The sequence below is a fragment of the Aquarana catesbeiana genome, linkage group LG05, assembly GCF_042186555.1.
Source record: "Aquarana catesbeiana isolate 2022-GZ linkage group LG05, ASM4218655v1, whole genome shotgun sequence".
Classification (NCBI taxonomy): Eukaryota; Metazoa; Chordata; class Amphibia; order Anura; family Ranidae; genus Aquarana; species Aquarana catesbeiana.
Genome location: NC_133328.1, coordinates 443,822,290 through 443,842,908, shown reverse-complemented (window position 1 = coordinate 443,842,908; position 20,619 = coordinate 443,822,290). Strand labels below are relative to the sequence as shown.

General features: G+C 40.6%; 1 protein-coding gene across 3 annotated transcripts in view; it reads right to left on the bottom strand.

The window, feature by feature from the left end:
• Window positions 1-9,562: 9,562 nt before the first annotated feature.
• The window catches only part of LOC141145030 (cadherin-19-like), a 258,346-nt gene continuing 247,289 nt past the window's right edge, over window positions 9,563-20,619 (bottom strand). The window contains exon 10 of one of the 3 annotated variants that reach the window (XM_073631277.1): window positions 9,563-15,838. In XM_073631277.1, the coding sequence (XP_073487378.1) occupies window positions 15,411-15,838 (428 nt within the window). In that variant the 3' untranslated portion in view covers window positions 9,563-15,410. The remainder of the gene's footprint in view (window positions 15,839-20,619) is intronic. The other 2 variants (XM_073631276.1, XM_073631275.1) reach the window with 2 other exon arrangements.

The following is a 20,619-nucleotide window of genomic DNA, read 5'->3' as shown; positions in this document are numbered from 1 at the left end:
TTTGGAGCCGGGGAGGTTGCAGGGTGGCTCGATCTTCCTTGTATGTCTCAAAGGGACAGGGTGGATTAGGGGTACCACACTTTTTGCGTTACTATAGAGCGGCCCAGTTGGCACAACTTTACCAAATTTATTCTACATCCTATCGCCCTGATTGGGTCAACCTAGAGGCACAAGCGAGCTCTCCTCTCCCTATGGACCTTCTAATGTGGCTGCCTTCTAAGGAACGCAGAGCCATTATGAGCCCCTCTCTATCTCACTCACTAAGCCTTTGGGATAGGATGTGCAAAATATACTCTCTTAGGTCACCACATACTCCAGTTGCCCCCATTTTTGGGAACCCGCACTTTCCCCCAGGACAACATCCACAACAGTTTGCTTGGTGGATCAATAAAGGCTTGTACAAGATAGCACATTTTATAGATCATAAGGGCATCAGAAAACCCTCCTATTTTCGAGACACTCTAGATATGCCCCTGGCCGAGTCCTTTCGACTCTCCCAAATTACTTATTACTTACACTCACTATGCAGAAACCAGGAGGACATCACCACTAGAACACCCTATGAAAACAAATGCCTAAGAGGGCCTGAAACGCGAGGTAGTATTTCAGAGTTATATGTTCTACTAACAGACCAGGGCTCTAAACTTCCCTACCAATTAGCTTGGGAGGTGGACCTGGGGGAGACGATTGATGAGGACATTTGGTCCAGGTGGTCAGCCATGGTACACAGGGGAATTCTGAACACTTCCCTAGTAGAGGCGAACTATAAGGTATTGTCACGATGGTACCTAGTTCCGACACGGATAACCAAAATCTACCCAGATGCATCGCCTCTCTGTTTCAGGAGGTGTGGCCAAGAGGGCACAATGCTCCACATCTGGTGGACATGTCCGAAGGTCAAGAGATTTTGGATAAGACTTTTTAACTTGGTTTATTCGGTGACTGGAGTGAACATACCTAAAAATGTTAAGACGGCATTATTTTCGGATCTCTCGAGCGAACTACCCAGGCATCTCAGATCCCTTATCTTTTTTATCCTCCTAGCAGCTAAGATAACCATAGCGCGAGCATGGAAAACCCCCTTGATAAATTTGGCATTAGTTAAAAACAAAATTTCTTGGATTATGATAAATGAAAAATTAACTAGTATTCTTCGCGACCAACAAGATAGATTTGAAAGGGTTTGGAACCCTTGGATTAGGTATCTCCAGTCGCCGTGAGGGGCGGGGGGGGGTCAGCGGCTTGGAGCGTGGAGATCGTTCGCACACTCTACTTCTCCTTTTCTTTTCTTTTCTTCCTCTTCTTTCTTTCTCCCTTTCCTTTTCTTTTCTCTCTACATACAAACTATTAAACTTTGTCCCCACAGAGGGGTTACTATACGCATGACATCGGGCTCTACAGTATATTAATCCTAGAAGTATACCTAATACCTAAGTTTTCTGTTATAACCCCAAGTTGGGAAATGAACCACATTACATGACAGTCCCTCTTCAGGGAATTTCACTGCAATATCTTCTATGTGTGTTAGGTGTCTTAGGTGCCTTAGCACAGTTATATAATGAGCCATTTACGCTAATTTGAGATTCACTATTGTAATATTACTGTAGACACAAAACCTGTATCAATGTGAACCTTGTTATCTGTTAAAATTTGATTTCAATAAAAACATTGGAAAAGAAAACTATAGTTCCAGACAAGTTAAGGTATGTATTCTTAACTTAAAACACTATGGTCTATAAACTGAAAAAAATTGAGTTGGCGTTACCCAAAACAAAAAGGTTGAAAACATGAAAAGTCTAATGAGTCAGACAAAAATAAGTTTAGCTGACAGTATTTAACCACCTCAATACAGGGCACTTTCACCCCCTTCCTGCCCAAGCCATTTTTCAGTTTTCAGCGCTGTCGCACTTTGAATGACAATTGCGTGGTCATGTTACACTGCACCCTAATGAAATTGTTATCATTTTTTCCCCACAAACAGAGATTTCTTTTGGTGGTATTTGTTCACCTCTGCGGTTTTTATTTATTGCGCTATAAACAAAAGAAGAGGGACCATTTTGAAAAAAACACAATATTTTTTACTTTTTGCTATAATAAATATCCAATTTTTTTTTTAAACAAATTTTTTCCTCAGTTTAGGCTGATACGTATTCTTCTACATATTTTTGGTAAAAAAAATTGCGATAAGCGTGTATTGATTGGTTTGCGCAAAAGTTATAGCATCTACAAAATAGGGGATAGATTTATAGCATTTTTATTTATTTATTTATTTTTTACTAGTAATGGCGGTGATCTGCGATTTTTATTGTGACTGCGATATTGCGGCGGACATATCGGACACTTTTGACACATTTTTGGGACCATTCACATTTATACAGCGATCCATGCTATAAAATTGCATTGATTACTGTGTAAATGTGACTGGCAGGGAAGGGGTTAACCACTAGGGGGCGATCGAGGGGTTAATGTATGACCTAGGGAGGTGATTCTAACTGTGGGGGGAGGGGACTGACTGGGGGAGGTGACCGATTGGTGTCCCTATGTACAAGGGACACGCCGTCGGTCTCCTCTCCTCTCTGACAGGACGTGGATCTGTGTTTACATGCACAGATCCACGGTCCTGCTCTGTTACCCGGCAATCGCGGGTGCCCGGCGGACATCGCGGCCGCCGGGCACGCGCACCGGGTCCCGAGCGACGCAGCAGGCATGCGCGCCCCCTAGTGGCTCGGGAGGGCGATCATGTCATATGGCGTCCGCCCAGAATAAGAGAAGCCTCGTCCCGCCGTCATATGACGGTGGGCGGTGGCTTAGTAGTTAAAAAGCTGATGCAAATAGTTGCCTCAATTTTTTTGAGTAGACCCAGTACAATATTTTTTACAGTGTTTATATGTGCTGATCCTGCAAGATTTTCAGTGATTATCTCCTTTCTTGTGGATAGCAGGCAAGGCTGTTAGACCACGAGTAAATGTGGAGCATCATTGCCAGCTTTTCTGCTCTGAATCTCTTTGTAGAACTTCAAAGTGACTCAAGCACATTATCGCTTCCACTCAAGTAAAAGCATTCTAAGTCTAAACCATGTGCAATAATGTTATACTATACAAGCAGCGTTCAGTCTAAAAAGTTCATGTTATTGTATATGCAACAATATATACATACTGATGCTTAAACAATGAAGCTTCATTATTTAAGCACTATTATGTATATATTGTTGTATATATAATGGACTTTTTAGACTGCTTTTATACTATTATATCAATTTCTAATTCAAGATCTAATTCATTTTTTGTTGGCTGCTGGTCATCAATAGTTTAAAAAAAAAAGTTTTAAAATATTTTTATCAGCTTCACATTTTGATCCAAGCACGTTTATTATGTATTTATTTATTTTTTAACATGTGCAATAATGCCTTCTGTGTTCCAACACTTAGCACAGCTCCTTCCCTCTGCCAGCAGCTTTGTGTAATGCAGAAAGAAATGCTGCAAAATGTAGCCCTGCAGCAAAGGTGAGCTAGTGCTGCCTACCCTTCAGACAGAAAGAATTGATAGAGGTCTCGGTCATCATACGACTCCACAAAAATAAAAACCAGGCTATTTAAAAACAGCATGCAGGAATGTTTTGGATGCGTAAGACTGAAGAATTGATATCTACTTTACCTCCGGAAGGTTTTACCCCCTTCTTGACCAGGGCATTTTTTGCTATTCGGAACTGCGCTACACACAAATAGAGATTTCTTTTGGTGGTATTTGATCACCACTGGGTTTTTATTTTTTGCACTATAAATGAAAAAAGACTGAAAATTATAAAAAAAATGATATTTTCTACTTTCTGTTATAAAAAATATTCAATAAACTCAAATTTTGTCATAAATTTAGGCCAAAATGTATTCTGTTGCATGTCTTTGGTAAAAAAAAAAAACAATAAGTGTATATTGATTGGTTTGTGTGAAAATTACAAAACTGTGGTATACATATATACTGGAATTTACGCAGCTTTTAATTTATGACTGCCTATCACATTTCTTGAGGCGCTAACATTCCAGGGCAGTACAAACCTCTCAAATGACCCCTTTTTGGAAAATAGACACCCCCAAGCAATTTGCTGAGAGGCATTTGAGTCCATGGAAGATTTTTATTTCTTGCCACAAGTTTCTTTTTTTTTTTTTACACAAAGTTGTCATTTATTGGTATATTGCTCACACATGCCATGGGTATATGTGGAATTACATCCCAAAATACATTTTGCTGCTTCTCCTGAGTATGGGGATACCACATGTGGGACTTTTTAGGAGCCTAGCCACATACAGGTGCCAAAAACAAATAACCGCAGTCAGGATTTTAAAGGGAATGTAAGGAAAGGCCTTCGGTGAACAGGCTAAAACATGTTCCTTTTCATGCTCGCAAGAATGGGGCACTGGCTATAGCATATGCACATGCGTGAACTCGCACTCACACTTGAGCCGTCGCAGACTGTCTTGTGAGATGGTGCACATGTGCACCTGTGGCAGATGTTGGCACCAATCAGACTATTTAAACTCAGCCAGTGCTCAGGATCAGTGCTGCTTTGTCTTTCAGCCTCCCCTGCATCTCGTGTTCCTGTTATCCTGTATCCTGATTCCAGTTGCTGGCCAGGCTTGTCTGACCACTTTCTGAACTCCGTCTGCTCCAACCCTGGCTTGTCCTTGAGCTCCGCTTCTGTCTGTTACATTTGCTTTTATTGCATTGATTGGCTCCTGGCCGGCATGTACCCAGTCCCGGCATGTGCCTGCTCCTCTGTACCTGATCTGTCCTGCCAGTATATGACCTTGCTTGCCTGACCCTAATTCCTGACACATCCTGCTTTGCCTTCTGTTCTACTGTCTACTACCAGTGAATGCCTCACCTGCTTGCTGTCACTAGTACCAGCCTGCTTCAGTCTGCCATCCTTCAGCTGTTCACCAGCCAGTCTGCTTCACTGAAGACTACTGATGACCTCTCCTGCCTGGCATGGATAACCGCTTTGCTACTGGCAAGACCTACAGGCACTCTTGACAATCTGCACTCCTGCGCCTTCCGTTCCCTCTACCAGGGGCCCCAAGAGAGAGGAGTAAGAGAGGTCTTCCTCATCATTTCAGGCTCTGCTACCAGGTATGTGATAGGGCATAAATTGTTGATTTCACTTCCTCACTACCTATCACAGTTTCAGAAGGCCCTGCAATGCCAAGATAGTACAAAACAGGATAGTACAACCCCCCGCCCTACCCAAATGACCCATTTTTGGAAAGTAGACACTCCAAGGAATTGTGATTATTTTGCAAATCTCATTTTTTTCACTAGGTTTTAAAAAAGAAAAGAAAAAAAGAAAAGTAAAAATACATCTTTGTTTTCTTTCTTCATGTTCCAAAAACTTGTGGCAACAAATGAGATCTGCAAAATTCTCATCATGCCTCTTAGCACATACCTTGTAGTGTCTTTCCAAAAAGTGTTCATTTGGGGGTGTTTTGTACTATCCTGGCATTTCAGGGCTTTCAAAACTGTGATAGGTAGTCAGGAAGTGTAATGAGGAAATAATACCCATTACAAACCTGAAGGTACTTATTGGATTTCGGGGTCCTTTATTTGGTTAGACTGCCAAAATGTCTCTCACATGTGGTATCCCTATACTCAAGAGAATGTATTTTGGGGTTTAATTCTACATATTTCCATGGCATGTGTGAACAATATATAATTTAAGTGACAACTTTGTTTAAAAAAAAGTTTTTGTCAGGGAAGTTTTATCGCAGTGATAGAGAGGGTAAAGAAAGGGGAGGGGTATGCCTGTATATCAAGAATAATGTACAAGTGAATGTGAGAGATGACTTTACTAAGGGAGCTAGGGAGGAGGTGGAATCCTTATGAATGGATGAAACTAAGGGGAAAGTAATACTGGGAGTATGCTATAGGCCCCCTAACCTGAGGGAGGAGGGGGAGATGGACATCCTATCACAATTTGGATTAGCGGAAAGGATGGGAGATGTCATCATAATGGGGGATTTTAGTTATGCTGACATAGACTGGGCAAAAGGAACCACGCATTCGTCTAAGACTCGCCAGTTCCTAAATGTCTTGCAGGACAATTTCATGGGTCAAATGGTAGACGCAACAACTAGAAGCAAAGCGCTACTAGACCTTCTGATTACCAACAATACAGACCTGATCATAGATGTGGAAATAAGGGGAAATTTAGGAAACAGCGACCACAGGTCAATTATCTTCAGTATAAATAACACAAATAGGAAACATAAGGGGAATACAAAGACACTGAATTTCAAAAGAGCCAAATTCCCTAAACTACGAACCTTTCTAGAAGATATCAATTTGGGATAAAATCTTAGGAACAAAGTACACGGAGGAGAGATGGGTTTGCTTTAAGAGCATATTAAATAAGGGCATTAGCCAGTGCATCCCATTGGGAAATAAATTTAAAAAAGCGAGCAAAGGTCCTGGATGGCTTAACTCCAATGTAAAAATGCATATAAAAGCAAAGGAGAAGGCCTTCATAAAATACAAGGCTGAGGGATCATCATCAGCATTCAGACTTTACAAAGAATGCAACAAGAAATGTAAGGGTGCAATTAGGGCAGCTAAGATAGAACCGGTAAAAGAGGGAGGACAGACCATATTGGCCCCATGTCAGAAACCATGAACCAGACCGAGAAAGAAGTACAGTTAAATCACACTTGTTTATTAATAAAAATAAAAAGGTAAATAGAGTAAGCATAGTCAAAGCATAGCCAGAGTCCAATAACCGGATCGGGTAGTTAGCCAAGCCAGAGTTCAGTAACCAGATTGGGAAATCAGCCAGGCCAGAAGTCAGGGATCCAAGTGGAAGAAAAGCAAGCAGGATAAAGAGCCAGAAGGGATGTCAGCAAGCCAGTCTTTAAAGAGGAACGCAGGAGATGGTTTCTTGTGATGTGACCAAGGCGAAGGCAGGAAATAAGTGAGCTGAACGTCTTTAAGTAGGCGGGACTGACGAGCAGATCCACAACAGCTGTGGAGAGAGAAGAGAGCTGGCAATTAGCCGACAGCTGAGCAGCCAGCTCAGAGAAGGAAGGGCTGAGCCAGCTCTGACACTCCATAAAGAATGAGGGAGGGAATCAGGGGCCTTCAATAACCAAAACCGCAGTGTTTTTCCTCATGACACATCATAGGAAGCACCCTCATGGCTAACAGAGGACAGAATTAGAAATAGACTTGGAAAACATAACTTTAATAAGTCACCAGGACCAGATGGCTTGCACCCGAGGGTCCTTAGGGAACTCAGTCAAGTAATTGCCAGACTATTGTTCCTAATTTTTACTGACAGTCTGCTGACTGGAATACTACCAGCTGATTGGAGAAAAGGCAATGTAGCACCAATATTATAAAAAAAGGGCCAAAATACATCCCTGGGAATTACAGATCACTTAGCCTAACATCAATAGTATGCAAGCTCTTGGAGGGGATGATAAGGGACTATATACAAGATTTTGTAATGAAAACGGTATCATTAGCAGTAATCAGCATGGATTCATGAAGAATCTTTCTTGCCAAACCAATCTATTAACCTTCTATGAGGAGCTGAGCTACCATCTAGATAAGGGAAGGCCCGTAGATGTGGTGTATCTGGATTTTGCAAAAGCATTTTACACAGTTCCCATAAACGTTTACTGGTCAAGGTAAGGTCCGTTGGCATGGATCATAGGGTGAGTACATGGATTGGAAACTAGCTACAAGGGCGAGTTCAGAGGGTTGTGATAAATAGGGAGTACTCAGAATGGTCAGGGGTGAAAAGTGGGGTCCCCCAGGGTTCTGTCCTGGCACCAATCCTGTTTAATTTGTTCATAAATGACCTGGAGGATGGGGTAAACAGTTCAATCTGTATTTGTGGATGATACTAAGCTAAGCAGGGCAATAACTTCTTTGCAGGATGTGGAGACCTTGCAAGTAGATCTGAACAAATTAATAGGGTGGGCAACTACATGGCAAATGAGGTTTAATGTAAAACATTTTTAAATAATGCATTTGGGTGGCAAGAATATGAATGCAATTTACTCAATGGGGGGAGAACCTCTGGGAGAACCTCTGGGGGAATCAAGGATGGAAAAGGACCTGGGGGTCCTAGTAGATGATAGTCTCAGCAATGGTATGCAATGCCAAGCTGCTGCTAACAAAGCAAACAGAATATTGGCATGCATTAAAAAGGGATTAACTCAAGAGATAAAGCGATAATTCTCCCACTCTACAAGACTCTGGTCTGGTCTCACCTGGAGTATGCTGTCCAGTTCTGGGCACCAGTCCTCAGAAAGGATGTGCTGGAAATGGAGCGAGTACAGAGAAGGGCAACAAAACTAATAAAGTGACTGGAGGATATTAGTTATGAGGAAAGTTTACAAGCACTGAACTTATTCTCTCTGGAGAAGAGACGCTTGAGAGGGAATATGATTTCAATTTACAAATGCCATACTGGTGACCCCACAATAGGGTAAAAACTTTTCTGCGGAAGGGAGTTTAATAAGACACGTGGCCACTCATTAAAATTAGAAAAAAAAGGTTTAACCTTAAACTGAGTAGAGGGTTCTTTACTGTAATGCCCCGTACACACGGTCGGATTTTCCGATGGAAAATGTCCGATCGGAGCGTGTTGTCGAAAATTCCGACCGTGTGTGGGCTCCATCGGACATTTTCCATCGGATTTTCCGACACACAAAGTTGGAGAGCAGGAGATAAAATTTTCCGACAACAAAATCCGTTGTCGGAAATTCCGATCGTGTGTACACAAATCCGACGGACAAAGTGCCACGCATGCTCAGAATAAATAAAGAGATGAAAGCTATTGGCCACTGCCCCGTTTATAGTCCCAACGTACATGTTTTACGTCACCGCGTTTAAAACGATCGGATTTTCCGACAACTTTGTGTGACCGTGTGTATGCAAGAAAAGTTTGAGCCAACATCCGTCGGAAAAAATCCTAGGATTTTGTTGTCGGAATGTCTGAACAAAGTCCGACCGTGTGTACGGGGCATTAGAGTGGCAAGGATGTGGTATTCCCGTCCACAGGTAGTTGTTTCAGCAGGGAGCATTGATAATTTCCAAAAACTATTAGATAAGCACCTGAATGACCACAACATACAGGGATATACAATGTAATACTGACATATAATCACACACATAGGTTGGTCTTGATGGACTTGTTTCCTTTTTCAACCTCACCTCCTATGTAACTATGTAACTATATGTCATTTTCCATAAACATGTGGAAAAAAATAAAATCTTCCATGGGGGGGTGATTGAACTGTCCTGGCATTTGATGCCCAACATTAGAATGCTACACATCACCCACTCTTCTAACCAATTGAAGACCAAGCATTTTCTGACACTTTTTGTTTACATTAAAAAATTATTTGTTATTTGCTAGAAAATTACTTTGAATCCCTGAACATGCTTTAAACCAGAGGCCCTGGAGAATAATATGGTGGGTGTTGCAATTTTGCAGTATTTCAAACACAAATATTTTGGAAAAAATACACTTTTTAAAATTTTAATGCTCAAAAACACAGTACATTGCCCAATTGCTTTGTGCAATATAAAAGATGATCTTACACTGAGTAAATAGATATCAAACATGACATGCTGTAAAACTGCGCACTCCCGTGCAGCGGGAACAAACTACGTACATTTTTTTAATCCATAGGTAGTGCTTGAAAAGCCTTTACAGGTTACCACTTTAAAATTACACTGGAGGTCTAGTGTAATTACTGCCCTCAATCTGACGTTTGCGATGATACCTCACATGCATGGTTAAAATTGTTGTTTACATACTGACACAAAACTGATGATTATGTCTGTCCTTGCGTGCAAGCACAGGGAGACAGGAGTGCTTTCATTTTGTTTATTATTATTTATTTTTCTTTTAATTTTATTTTTACACTGTCCCTTTCAAAAAAAGAGAACTTAACAGATTCCTCCATTCGCATCGATTCATGTGGATGAAGAAATCTCTACCAGAAAAAGTGTATAGTATGCCCACCATTAGAATATACCACCCTGCATCCACCCACTTCTAATGGGCATATCTGCAATGTTCTAACTTTTTTTCTGGTTCAGCCCATGGAAAATTAGAATTTGTAATGCCAACAATGCAATTCAAGGTAGTTTTACTCAAGTTTTCAAGTTTTAACTTTTTGATATAGCTTTTAATGATAGTGTCTTTTACACCCTATAAATCTGTGCTTTTAATAAATGTCCAGAGATGTCAGCAGTCTTTTGTGTGATTATATGTATTTTGCATTTTGTGTGAGTATTTTTTGTGATCCAAGATACTTGTTAATTGTGTATTGTCTGCTCACAAATGTATATAAAGGGGTTGTATTATATGAAATTCAGACTTGCATTCTGACTGCTATCAAAACACGTGCCTCTTTGTAGTGCCAGTTATCTAAAAATAAGACCATTATCTTCAATCTCTCAATTAACAATCTTCGGCAATTACATTCTATAGTTTTATGAAATATAAAACATGTATTAGTGTGAAATCTAAATATATTAAAGTGTTTTATGTGTGTGCCAAATAATTAACCATTGTTTGTATGAAAAGGGCTTGGAATTTCTTGAAAATGTCTAATATTGCAGTACTGCACATCAAAGGGTCAGTCCATCCAAAGCTGACATTTCATTTTTTTAATAGATGTTGGAGAGTTAAACCTGAATCCTGGTGAGATTTCTGTGCTTGAACCTGAGACCATTACTAAAAGATTTTACTATCCCTAATATAATTTCTGTTGTTTTTATATCATGTTGACTGAAACAGGAGAAATAGGAGTACTCTGATGGTATTGGAAGCCATGGGATGTTATCAACTGGCCCAGGGAAGAGGTATAGAGCGAGAATAGGAGGGGCCCAAAGATAGGGCCTTGGGGTACCCCAACAGAGAGAGGAAAAGGAGCAGAGGAGATAGGTAGTAGATTGTAGTAGGTTTGTTTAGCAGTGTGGAGGCAGGAGTTGTATTTGAGAAGGGCAGGTTTGTAAAGGGTAAAGTCTTGCAGGGATTTAGATTTACCCCATGCTCGCTCAAGAGCACAGCTGCATCTCTTGAGACTTCTGGTGTCATCTGTTTGCCAGGGATGTGGAAGATGGGGCCTGGTTCTGCGTGTAGAAAGAGGAGCATGTACGTCTAGGGAGGATGACAGCATGTTGTTGTAGATGGAAGTGGTTAGGACTGGGCAGGACAGGGGTGCAATTTTGTCGTAAAGGCCATCAGTAGCAGAATAAAGAAGGGAAGGGTTGAGGTTGGGAAGGTTTCTGCAGGTAGTGATTTGTGGGTTGGCAGCATGAGAGGTAGGAGACAAGGAGAGTGTGAAACAAATAAGGTTGTGATCAGAGAGAGGAAAGGGGGTGTTAGAGAGGTTGCAGGGAGCGCAGTGATTGGAGAATACAAGGTCAAGAGTATTGCTGTTGGAGTGAGTGGTGGTTTGTGTCCATTGTGTTAGGTTAAAAGAGGAGGTTAGGTTGAGTAGTTGAGAAGTGGTTGCAGTATTAACATTGATTGGAATGTTAAAGTCACCTAGGATGATGGCAGGTACTTCAGAGGAGAGAAAGTAGGGTAGCCATGCAGAGAAGTCACCCAGAAAGTGTGATGCTGGTCCAGGAGGCCAATAAATGACTGCAACCCTCAGACAAGCTGGAGAGGAAAGACAAATGCAGTGCACTTCGAAAGACCGGGGGGAAAGAGAGGGAGGTGTGGGAAGAACCTGGAAGGTGCATTGTGGGGAGTGGAGCAGTCCGGCGCCACCTCCTTTTCATACACTGGGTCTGGTAGAGTGAGTCCAGAGGAGGCCACTGTGGGACAGGGCAGCTGGAGAGGTAGTGTCAAATTCCTGGAGCCAGGTTTCGGTAATAGCAAATAGATTAAGGGATTTGGAGAGGAAAAGGTCATTGACAGAAGCTAGTTTGTTGAAGACTGAGTGGGCATTCCAGAGGGCACATGAAGGGGGGGGGGCGACTTGTGGAATCAGGAGAATTGGGATGAGAAGGTGGTAGTTATGATTACTGTTGGAGAAGGTAGACAGCCAATTTTGACAGTATACAGTATGGACAGTATAATTAAAGTCTTACTGTTAGGTAGACTTAACCTTCAAGGTCCCAAACTTACTTTTGTTAAAAACAAATGGAAGTAAAGCAATTCCTTAATTATATTAAGTTATTTTTTTTGCCAAGTTCACTGATGTTACATTTGTAACGCTGCAGCTGAGTTGCAAATATCTTAGCATAATTTGCTTACTTATTCATACAGCTTAATACAAAATTACTTTGCTGTTTTAAAAATGAATTATAGTAAAGAATTTTAATATTCATTTTATTGTCAAACTATTTTTGCTTGTAAGAAATGAACTTAGCAATTATCTAAATATGTAAACTTTTACTAATATAAATTCATTAGATATGGTGAATATTATAAGAATAACAATGATAGCAGAAAAGCTTCATAATAGCACATTTCATAAGGACTTCATTTTTTTTTTCAATCTGAATACTTCTATAATAAGTAGGAGGCCATTTAAGGCACTTCAGTGTGATTTAAGTTGTTCAATGTCCTCTCTTCATAATTATATGGTACATGTTTTGATAATGTTACTTTAACATATAAAAACAAAACAAAAAATGTAAATCGTTTTTGTATTAATATTTCTTTGGATATTCACCCTGTTAAATTATTGATTATAATATATATTTCAAAGGCACCACTTCACCAGGGATTCAGTTGCTACTACAAAAAAACATAATATACCTCTATTTAAAATAAAAAAAAAAGTCTTTGCAATCTCTGGATACATTGTTAAATTTGTTTAGATGTTCTTTTCTGATGGTGTCAGACACATGTTTAATTTCCAACCATAATGTCTAATGTGTGATCACCAACACCACAAAAACATCATGTGGCACTCGTGTAGTAATTTCTGAGGATTTGATCAGCAGTAAAAACTTACCTCTTCTTAGCTTCCACACTATAGTCAATAATAATAGTATATAGTCACCCTGTGTTAGCTCAAACTTGAACCTTTGAGTCTATACAATGCTAAAAACTCTCTCCTTGCCCAATGAAATTCAATTTTCCCAGTGAACCTGTGTTCATTTCATTAACCTCATCATATGAAGGGCATTGAAAATAATAGGGATTTCATTACCACAGGCCTGGAAGTAAGCACAGCTTTACAGAGTTAAATAAATACTCTACTCCATTTGAAAATTAACTCCAGTTTCTTAACAATACATGTGTAATTCCAGGTAAAATATCTGTTAAAGTCTTGGTAAGAGTAGGAAGGGATTAGAACTACTGTAATTTTTATTGATGTCTATGTCCCTGTAACAATGTTATCGATGGAACAGGAAGTAAAGAGAAAACTTCATGGAGCAAACAGACAAAATACTAAGCTTGCAGAGGTTCTAAATTTTCAACTGCCAAACACACGTCTATTTTGCTGTTTCTCTGATAGAGAGATTTTTATTTGCTTCCTGTCACAGTGACAAGGTTGTCAATAAGGAGAAAATGTGTCTGGGAAATCTCCCCAATGCTGCTACAGACAGCAATAAAAACTTGACAAATTACTAATGAGATTGTGGGGGTTGAATTAAAGGAATAAAGGATGATCATCTAGTAAAGTAAATGTTAGTGAATAGAGTGAAGCAGTGTTTAACCGCTTGCCCTCTGGAAGATTTACCCCCTTCATGGCCAGGCGATACGGCACTGCGTATTGCCTTATTTTAACTGACAATTGCACAGTCATGCAGCGCTGTACCCAAATAAAATTAATGTTCTCTTTTTCCCACAAATAGAGCTTTTAGATCACCATTGCGGTTTTTATTTTTTGCTCTAGAAACAAAAAAGTCTGACAACTTTGAAAAATAGAAACAATATTTTTTACTTTCTGCTATGAAAAAAATCCAATAAAAAAATTGAAAACATCAAATGTTTTCATGAATTTAGGCCAAAATGTATTATGCTACATATTTTTGGTAAAAAAATCCCAACCCAATAAGCACATATTGAATGGTTTGTGCAAAAGTTATAGCGTCCACAACTATGGGATATTTTTATACATTTATTTATTTTTTACTAGTAATCAATTTGTGACAGAAAAATTGGACACTGACACTTTTGACAATTTTTAGGGAACAGTGATACTAATACAGTGATCAGTGCTAAAGAATATGCATTGTCACTATACTAATGACACTGGCTGGGAAGGGGTTAATATCAGGGGCAATCAAAGGGTTAAATGTGTTCCTAGCCAGTGCTTGTGTACTCTGGGGGAGGTGCTTTTACTAAGGGAAGGCAAAGATTCATGTTCCTGCTTTGCAGGAACACAGGATCAATGCCTTCCTTCCTCACAAAACAGCGATCTACCTTGTTTACATTCTGCCTGTGTACCAAACAATCACCGGGTGCCAATGGGAGCGGGTCACTGGTGACTCGCGTGCGCATCCCAGACCCAAAAGTGTCAGATTATGTACTAGGTACATGATCTGGCACAGAGCGGTCAACTTGCCACAGTATATGTATGGCGGGCGGTCGCAAGTGGTTAATTACAACCTAATGAAATTACACTTCCAATATTTATAAATGTTGAGAAATGTTTTTATTAATCACTAAAACTATCAACATTTTAAATAGAAGTGTGATACTATTAGAATTGCAATACAACTGCAAATTTACGGTCATTACTTTTTTGTGGAAAGCAATTAAAATCAATCTTTTTGCAAAAAGATGCAACACTTCAATTTCACATTTAGAAAAAGGTCCCTTGGTTGTCAGCTGAAATTAGCAAAATGCTTAAAAAATGCTAAATACTTTGTTTGTGCACCTAACTTTTTTCAGAAATAAAAAGCACTTTGTAAGTATGATGCTTTATAAACCTTTGGTATTAGGAGTTAAATAGTTTTCCATAATATAATCATTGAATAATACATTCTATCTGTATACATTATAACAATCCCTTTAAGCATAAATCATATTCTATATTAACCAACAATAAAAGATGCATGCATTTTATGTAAATGCAAACCTATTGGCTCTGTGCTGAAAATCTTTTTATTAACCAAACAGAGAGTATCTCACTTTTTTAAAATTCTGCTTTTAAAGGTTAGGCATCATTATAGTTTCTTTAACTAGGTTTAATAAAATGAGAAGCAGTTGGAGTGAGTCCCCCCTGCAATGGCTAATGAAGGTGAGTGGAATTTTGATCTTTGGTAATAGGATTTTACGACTAAAGAGGATAACCTCGGGATCAGCCAAAAAAACTGTTGTTTCAATTAATGGTGGCCTGAACCTTTAATAAATAAGGCTGAACAATAATTTTTGTAGAGGACTCATTCTCCCCATGTAATCCCTTATTTAGAAAATGTAATCTATTTATGAGCTCATCCCTGATCAAATTTCAAGCATTGATTAGAATCCAGTGCACTTGATTCCAAGGAGCTGAGTGATCCTGCTGTTGAACCTGTGCCTTCGTAAGCATAGGTATGAAGGGAGTCAGGTGGGAAACTATATGGGTCTGTATCAGCTTCTTCCAACTTCTCTGAAAGGTATTCCCTAAAAATAGTGACATCAGGCCCAAGTCCCAAGGACAACCTATACATACTTTGAATGTCAGTTCTTATAGTTCTTTTCCTCTTATGTTCTCTCATCACAGTTTGATGCCTGAGTCCTGTGATATCAAATGCTTCCGTATCTTCTTCTCCCCCACCTTCATCATCATACTTAACAATATTTTCCTTTAAGTCTTCTCCTTTCTTATTGAAATGTGTAGGACTTTTCTTGCACTTTATGTGAACAATTACAGCCAATGCTATTGAAATACACAAGAAGATAAAGATCAAGTTTGTATCTTGTAAACAAATAACATATCCTTAATGGTTCTGCCTACTTTATAGTATATGGTAAATCGTTTGTATTTTTTTATTGTGATTCCAAAAAAAATCTATCTTTGGTACCTTTGTCAAACAAATAGTAAATTACTGTGTATACTGTATATTTATTTGTACTGTTTGTGTTTTAAAAAAACATTTTTTTTTTTTTTATACCCTCTTTCAAAAAACTATTAAACATACATCCTTACCTTTACCTACATGCTTTTGATGTGTATTAAATGTCTAATGAGTGAAGACTCCGCACTCAGGAGTGGCTATGTTAGGAGTAGCTGCCAGCACATAAAGGTCTGCATACAGTACCAAAACCAAATGTTCATAAAAAGTGCAGCGCTTAAAACGAAAATTATAAATAAATTCATATAATCGCATATGTTATTTTTGTGATTATATGAATTTATATATAATATGCTTTTTAAGTGCTGCACTTTTTTATGAACATGTATTAAATCTGTGCAACATACTATTATATTACCTGGGCCAAAAATTGCCATTTTTTTTTCTCTATTGCTGTTGTTCAGAGTTGATTCTAGGGGAAGTTTCCCAGTTCTTTGAGCCCTTGCAACAATATGACCAGCACTTGCAATGCACTCCAAGTATGACACCCCCTTTATAACCGAAGAAGGAAAGAATTCCATGCCCCGGCCATTGTTACCCTCCCCCAAACACTGATCTAGTGAAAGCCTAACTGAACCTTTTGTTTGAAAAGCTAAGCACATTCAGACTGCATTAAAACAAATGATAGGCAGTCTGTGTTCCTTAAAAAAAACAGTAAGAGAGAGCTTTAATGACTACAGAGCTATAGGTCTGACTTATTTGGGGTGAGTTGGACCTCTGCAAAGAGCTTATTGCTTCCCCATAGAGATCTAGGGTACAACTATGCAGCATGCGTACACACGGTTGGATTTTCCAATGGGAAATGTTAGATGTGAGCTTGTTGTCGTACCGTGTGTATGCTCCATTGAATATTTGCTGTCGGGACTTTCCACCAACAAATGTTTCTTAGCAGGTTCTCAAATTTTCCGCCAACAAAACTTTGTTGTCGGAAAGTCTGATCGTGTGTACACAAGTCCGTTGCACAAAAGTTCACGCATGTTCTGAATCAAGCAGAAGAGCCGCACTGGCTATTGAACTTCCTTTTTCTTGGCTCATCGTATGTCTTGTACGTCACAGCGTTCCCACGGTCAGAATTGTTGGCCAACATTTGTGTGACCGTGTGTATGCAAGTTTGAGCCAACAACCTTCGAACAAAAATCCATAGTTTTGTTGGTGGTGTGTACACGGCATAAGACAAACGCTGTGGCTAATTTTCAAAGAACACAAACCGAAGGACTTTGCATACTTTGTTTTTATGTACCTGGAATGTATTTAGCCTATTTAAACTGGTGGTTTAGTTGAGCTTGAATGTAGTTGCTAACAGGAAAAGTGTTGGCTCTCCTATATTCAACCAGTCTGTTTTCTCTTAATACCATGTACACACGAGCGGGCTTTATGGCAGACTTGGTCCGGCGGACCGGACTCCGTTGGATAATTCGATCATGTGTGGGCTCCAGCTGACTTTTTTCCCCAAAAGTTCGACGGACCTAGAAATTAAACATGTTTCAAATCTTTCCAACGGACTCGAGTCCGGTCGAAAAGTCCGCTCATCTGTATGCTAGTCCGATGGACAAAAATCGACACTAGGGCAGCTATTGGCTATTGGCTGTGAACTTCCTTATTTTAGTCCAGTCGTACCTCATCACATACGAATCCATCGGATTTTGGTTGATCGTGTGTAGGCAAGTCAGTTCATTCGAAAATCCGTTGAAAAGTACACCGGACCTAGTCCGTCGAAGAGTCCGCCCGTGTGTACGCGGCATAAGTGTCACTGTGGAAGTGACACTTAAGTGTAGAGTGGAAAAGAGGATTAAAAGAGTGCAACAGTTGCTGCCACAATATTTGGCAGTGTTGGGTAGCTTTTAAAAAAAAGGCAATTAGGTGCAACAAAAATGCAGAGGCAGGGTAATGTTGTTAAACATACTCATTTTTAAAACTGCTTTAATCTTTAATAAGTAATAGTAACCTTGCATTATCAAAATTATTGCTGTCTTTTTAGGTTCTGTTTTATCCTATAAAATGTTTTCTCTAAACATTCTTCCTAGTCATAGATAATATATTATAAAATATATATATGCTATATACAGTATCTCACAAAAGTGAGTACACCCCTCAAATTTCTGTAAATATTTTATTATATCTTTTCATGTGACAACACTGAAGAAATGACACTTTGCTACAATGTAAAGTAGTGAGTTTACAGCTTGTATAACAGTGTAAATTTGCTGTCCCCTCAATATAACTCAACACACAGCCATTAATGTCTAAACCACTGGCAACAAAAGTGCGTACACCCCTAAGTGAAAATGTCCAGGTTGGGCCCAATTAGCCATTTTCCCTCCCCGGTGTCATGTGACTCGTTAGTGTTACAAGGTCTCAGGTGTGAATGGAGAGCAGGTGTGTTAAATTTTGTGTTATTGCTTTCAATCTCTCAAACTGGTCATTGGACGTTCAACATGGCACCTCATGACAAAGAACTCTCTGAGGATCTGAAAAAAAGAATTGTTGCTCTACATAAAGATGGCTTAGGCCAGGGATCCTCAAACTACGGCCCTCCAGCTGTTGCGGAGCTACACATCCCATGAGGCATTGTAAAACTCTGACATTCACAGAAATGACTAGGCATGATGGGAATTGTAGTTCCCGAACAACTGGAGGGCCATAGTTTGAAGACTCTTGGCTTAGGCTATAAGAAGATTGCCAAGACCCTGAAATTGAGCTGTAGCATGGTGGCCAAGACCATACAGTAGTTTAGGAGGACAGGTTCCACTCAGAACAGGCCTTGCCATGGTCAACCAAAGAAGTTGAGTGCACATGCTCAGCGTCATATCCAGAGGTTGTTTTTGGAGAATAGACATATAAGTGCTGCCAGCATTGCTGCAGAGGTTGAAGGGATGGGGGGGTCAGCCTGTCAGTGCTCAGACCAGGGTCTCAGATTAGTAGCCCCCCAAAATCCATACCAGACCCTTATCTGAGCACGCAACCTGGCAAGCCACAGGAAAATAGGGGGAGAGAGAGCGCCCTGCCTCCCGAACCATACCAGGCCACACGCCCTCAATATGGGGAGGATGCTTTGGGGTCGCCCCCAAAACAGCTTGTTCCCATGTTGATGGGACAAGGGCCTCATCCCCACAACCCTTGCCCGGTGGCGGGGGGCATATCAGAATCTGGAAGCCCCCTTTAACAAGGCCCCCAGATTCTGCCCCCTGTGGGTATCAGGTACATTGTACCCCTACACAGTCACCAAAAAAGTGTCAAAATGTTAAAAATGAAAAGAGACAATTTGGGACAAGTCCTTTATAAAATAAATAAACTTCCAGCGATGTCCATCCATCTTCGATCACAGCATCCGGTGACCCGATAAAAACAATACAAAAAAAATGGAAAAAACTCCGCCTCCATGGGAGGCTCCCACTGACTGAAGCCTCTTCGCAATGACAGATGTTATATAGCTGAGAGCGGGGCCACCCAGTGGCCTAAACAGGTGACGCCGCCCCCTCTGACATTATGTGACATCATGTAACGTCAGAAGGGGCGGGGTCACCCATTTACATCACCGGGTGGCCACATCCCTTAGCTATATAACAGCTGTCATCGCAAAGAGACTTCAGTCAGCAGGAGCCTCCCATGGAGGCGGAGTTTTTTTCCATTTATTTTACCTCTTTCCACCCGCTGACTGTCAAATGATGGCTGGGTGGCGTGGCTCTTGTTCTGGGTGGACATCATATGACGGCCCTCCAGAACGACCGCTCTCACACGCAGCGCTGTGATCGTGGCTGCGTTGTGTTGCTAGGACATGGCGTGACCCTGATCTGTGTAAAGAGCCGTGGCTCTTTAACCATGTGATCAGCTGTGTCCAATCACAGCTGGTCACATGTAAACATGGAGATGCTGGTAGTCGGCGCTCCTCGCCTCACACTGACAAAGTGTGAGGAGAGGAGAGCCGATCAGCGGCATCTCCTCACAGAGGACATCTAGGGATGTAATCAGGGCACAAATCATCGGTGCCCTGATTACGATTAAGTGACAGCATTGCCAGCAATGCCACTGCCAAATCATTGCCAACCAGTGCCCACAATTGGCACCAATATGTGCCCACAAGTGCCAGCAATCAGTGGCCACAAGTGCCAGCAAAAAGTGGCCATCAGTGATGCCAGTCAGTGCTGGCTATCAGTGCTTCCCATGAATGCCCATCACTGGTGCCCATCAATGCTCATCACTGCTGCCCATCAATGCCACCCATCAATGCCCATCAGTGCCACCCACCAGTGCTGCCTATCTGTGCCCACCAGTGCTGCCTATCTGTGCCTGCCAGTGCCGCCTATCTGTGCCCAGTGCCCACCAGTGCCACCCATCACTGCCGCCTATCAGTGCTCATCAGTGCCACATATAAGTGCCACCTATCAGTGCCCATAAATGCGGCATATTCATGCCTCCTCATCAGTGCCACCTAATCAGTGCCCATAAGTTCCGCCTCATCAGTGCCCATAAGTGACACCTCATCAGTGACCATCTGTGCTGTCTCATCAGCGCCCATCAGTGAAGGAGAAAAATTACTTATTTACAAAATGTACAGAAACTAAGAAATACTTTTTTTTTTAGGAAA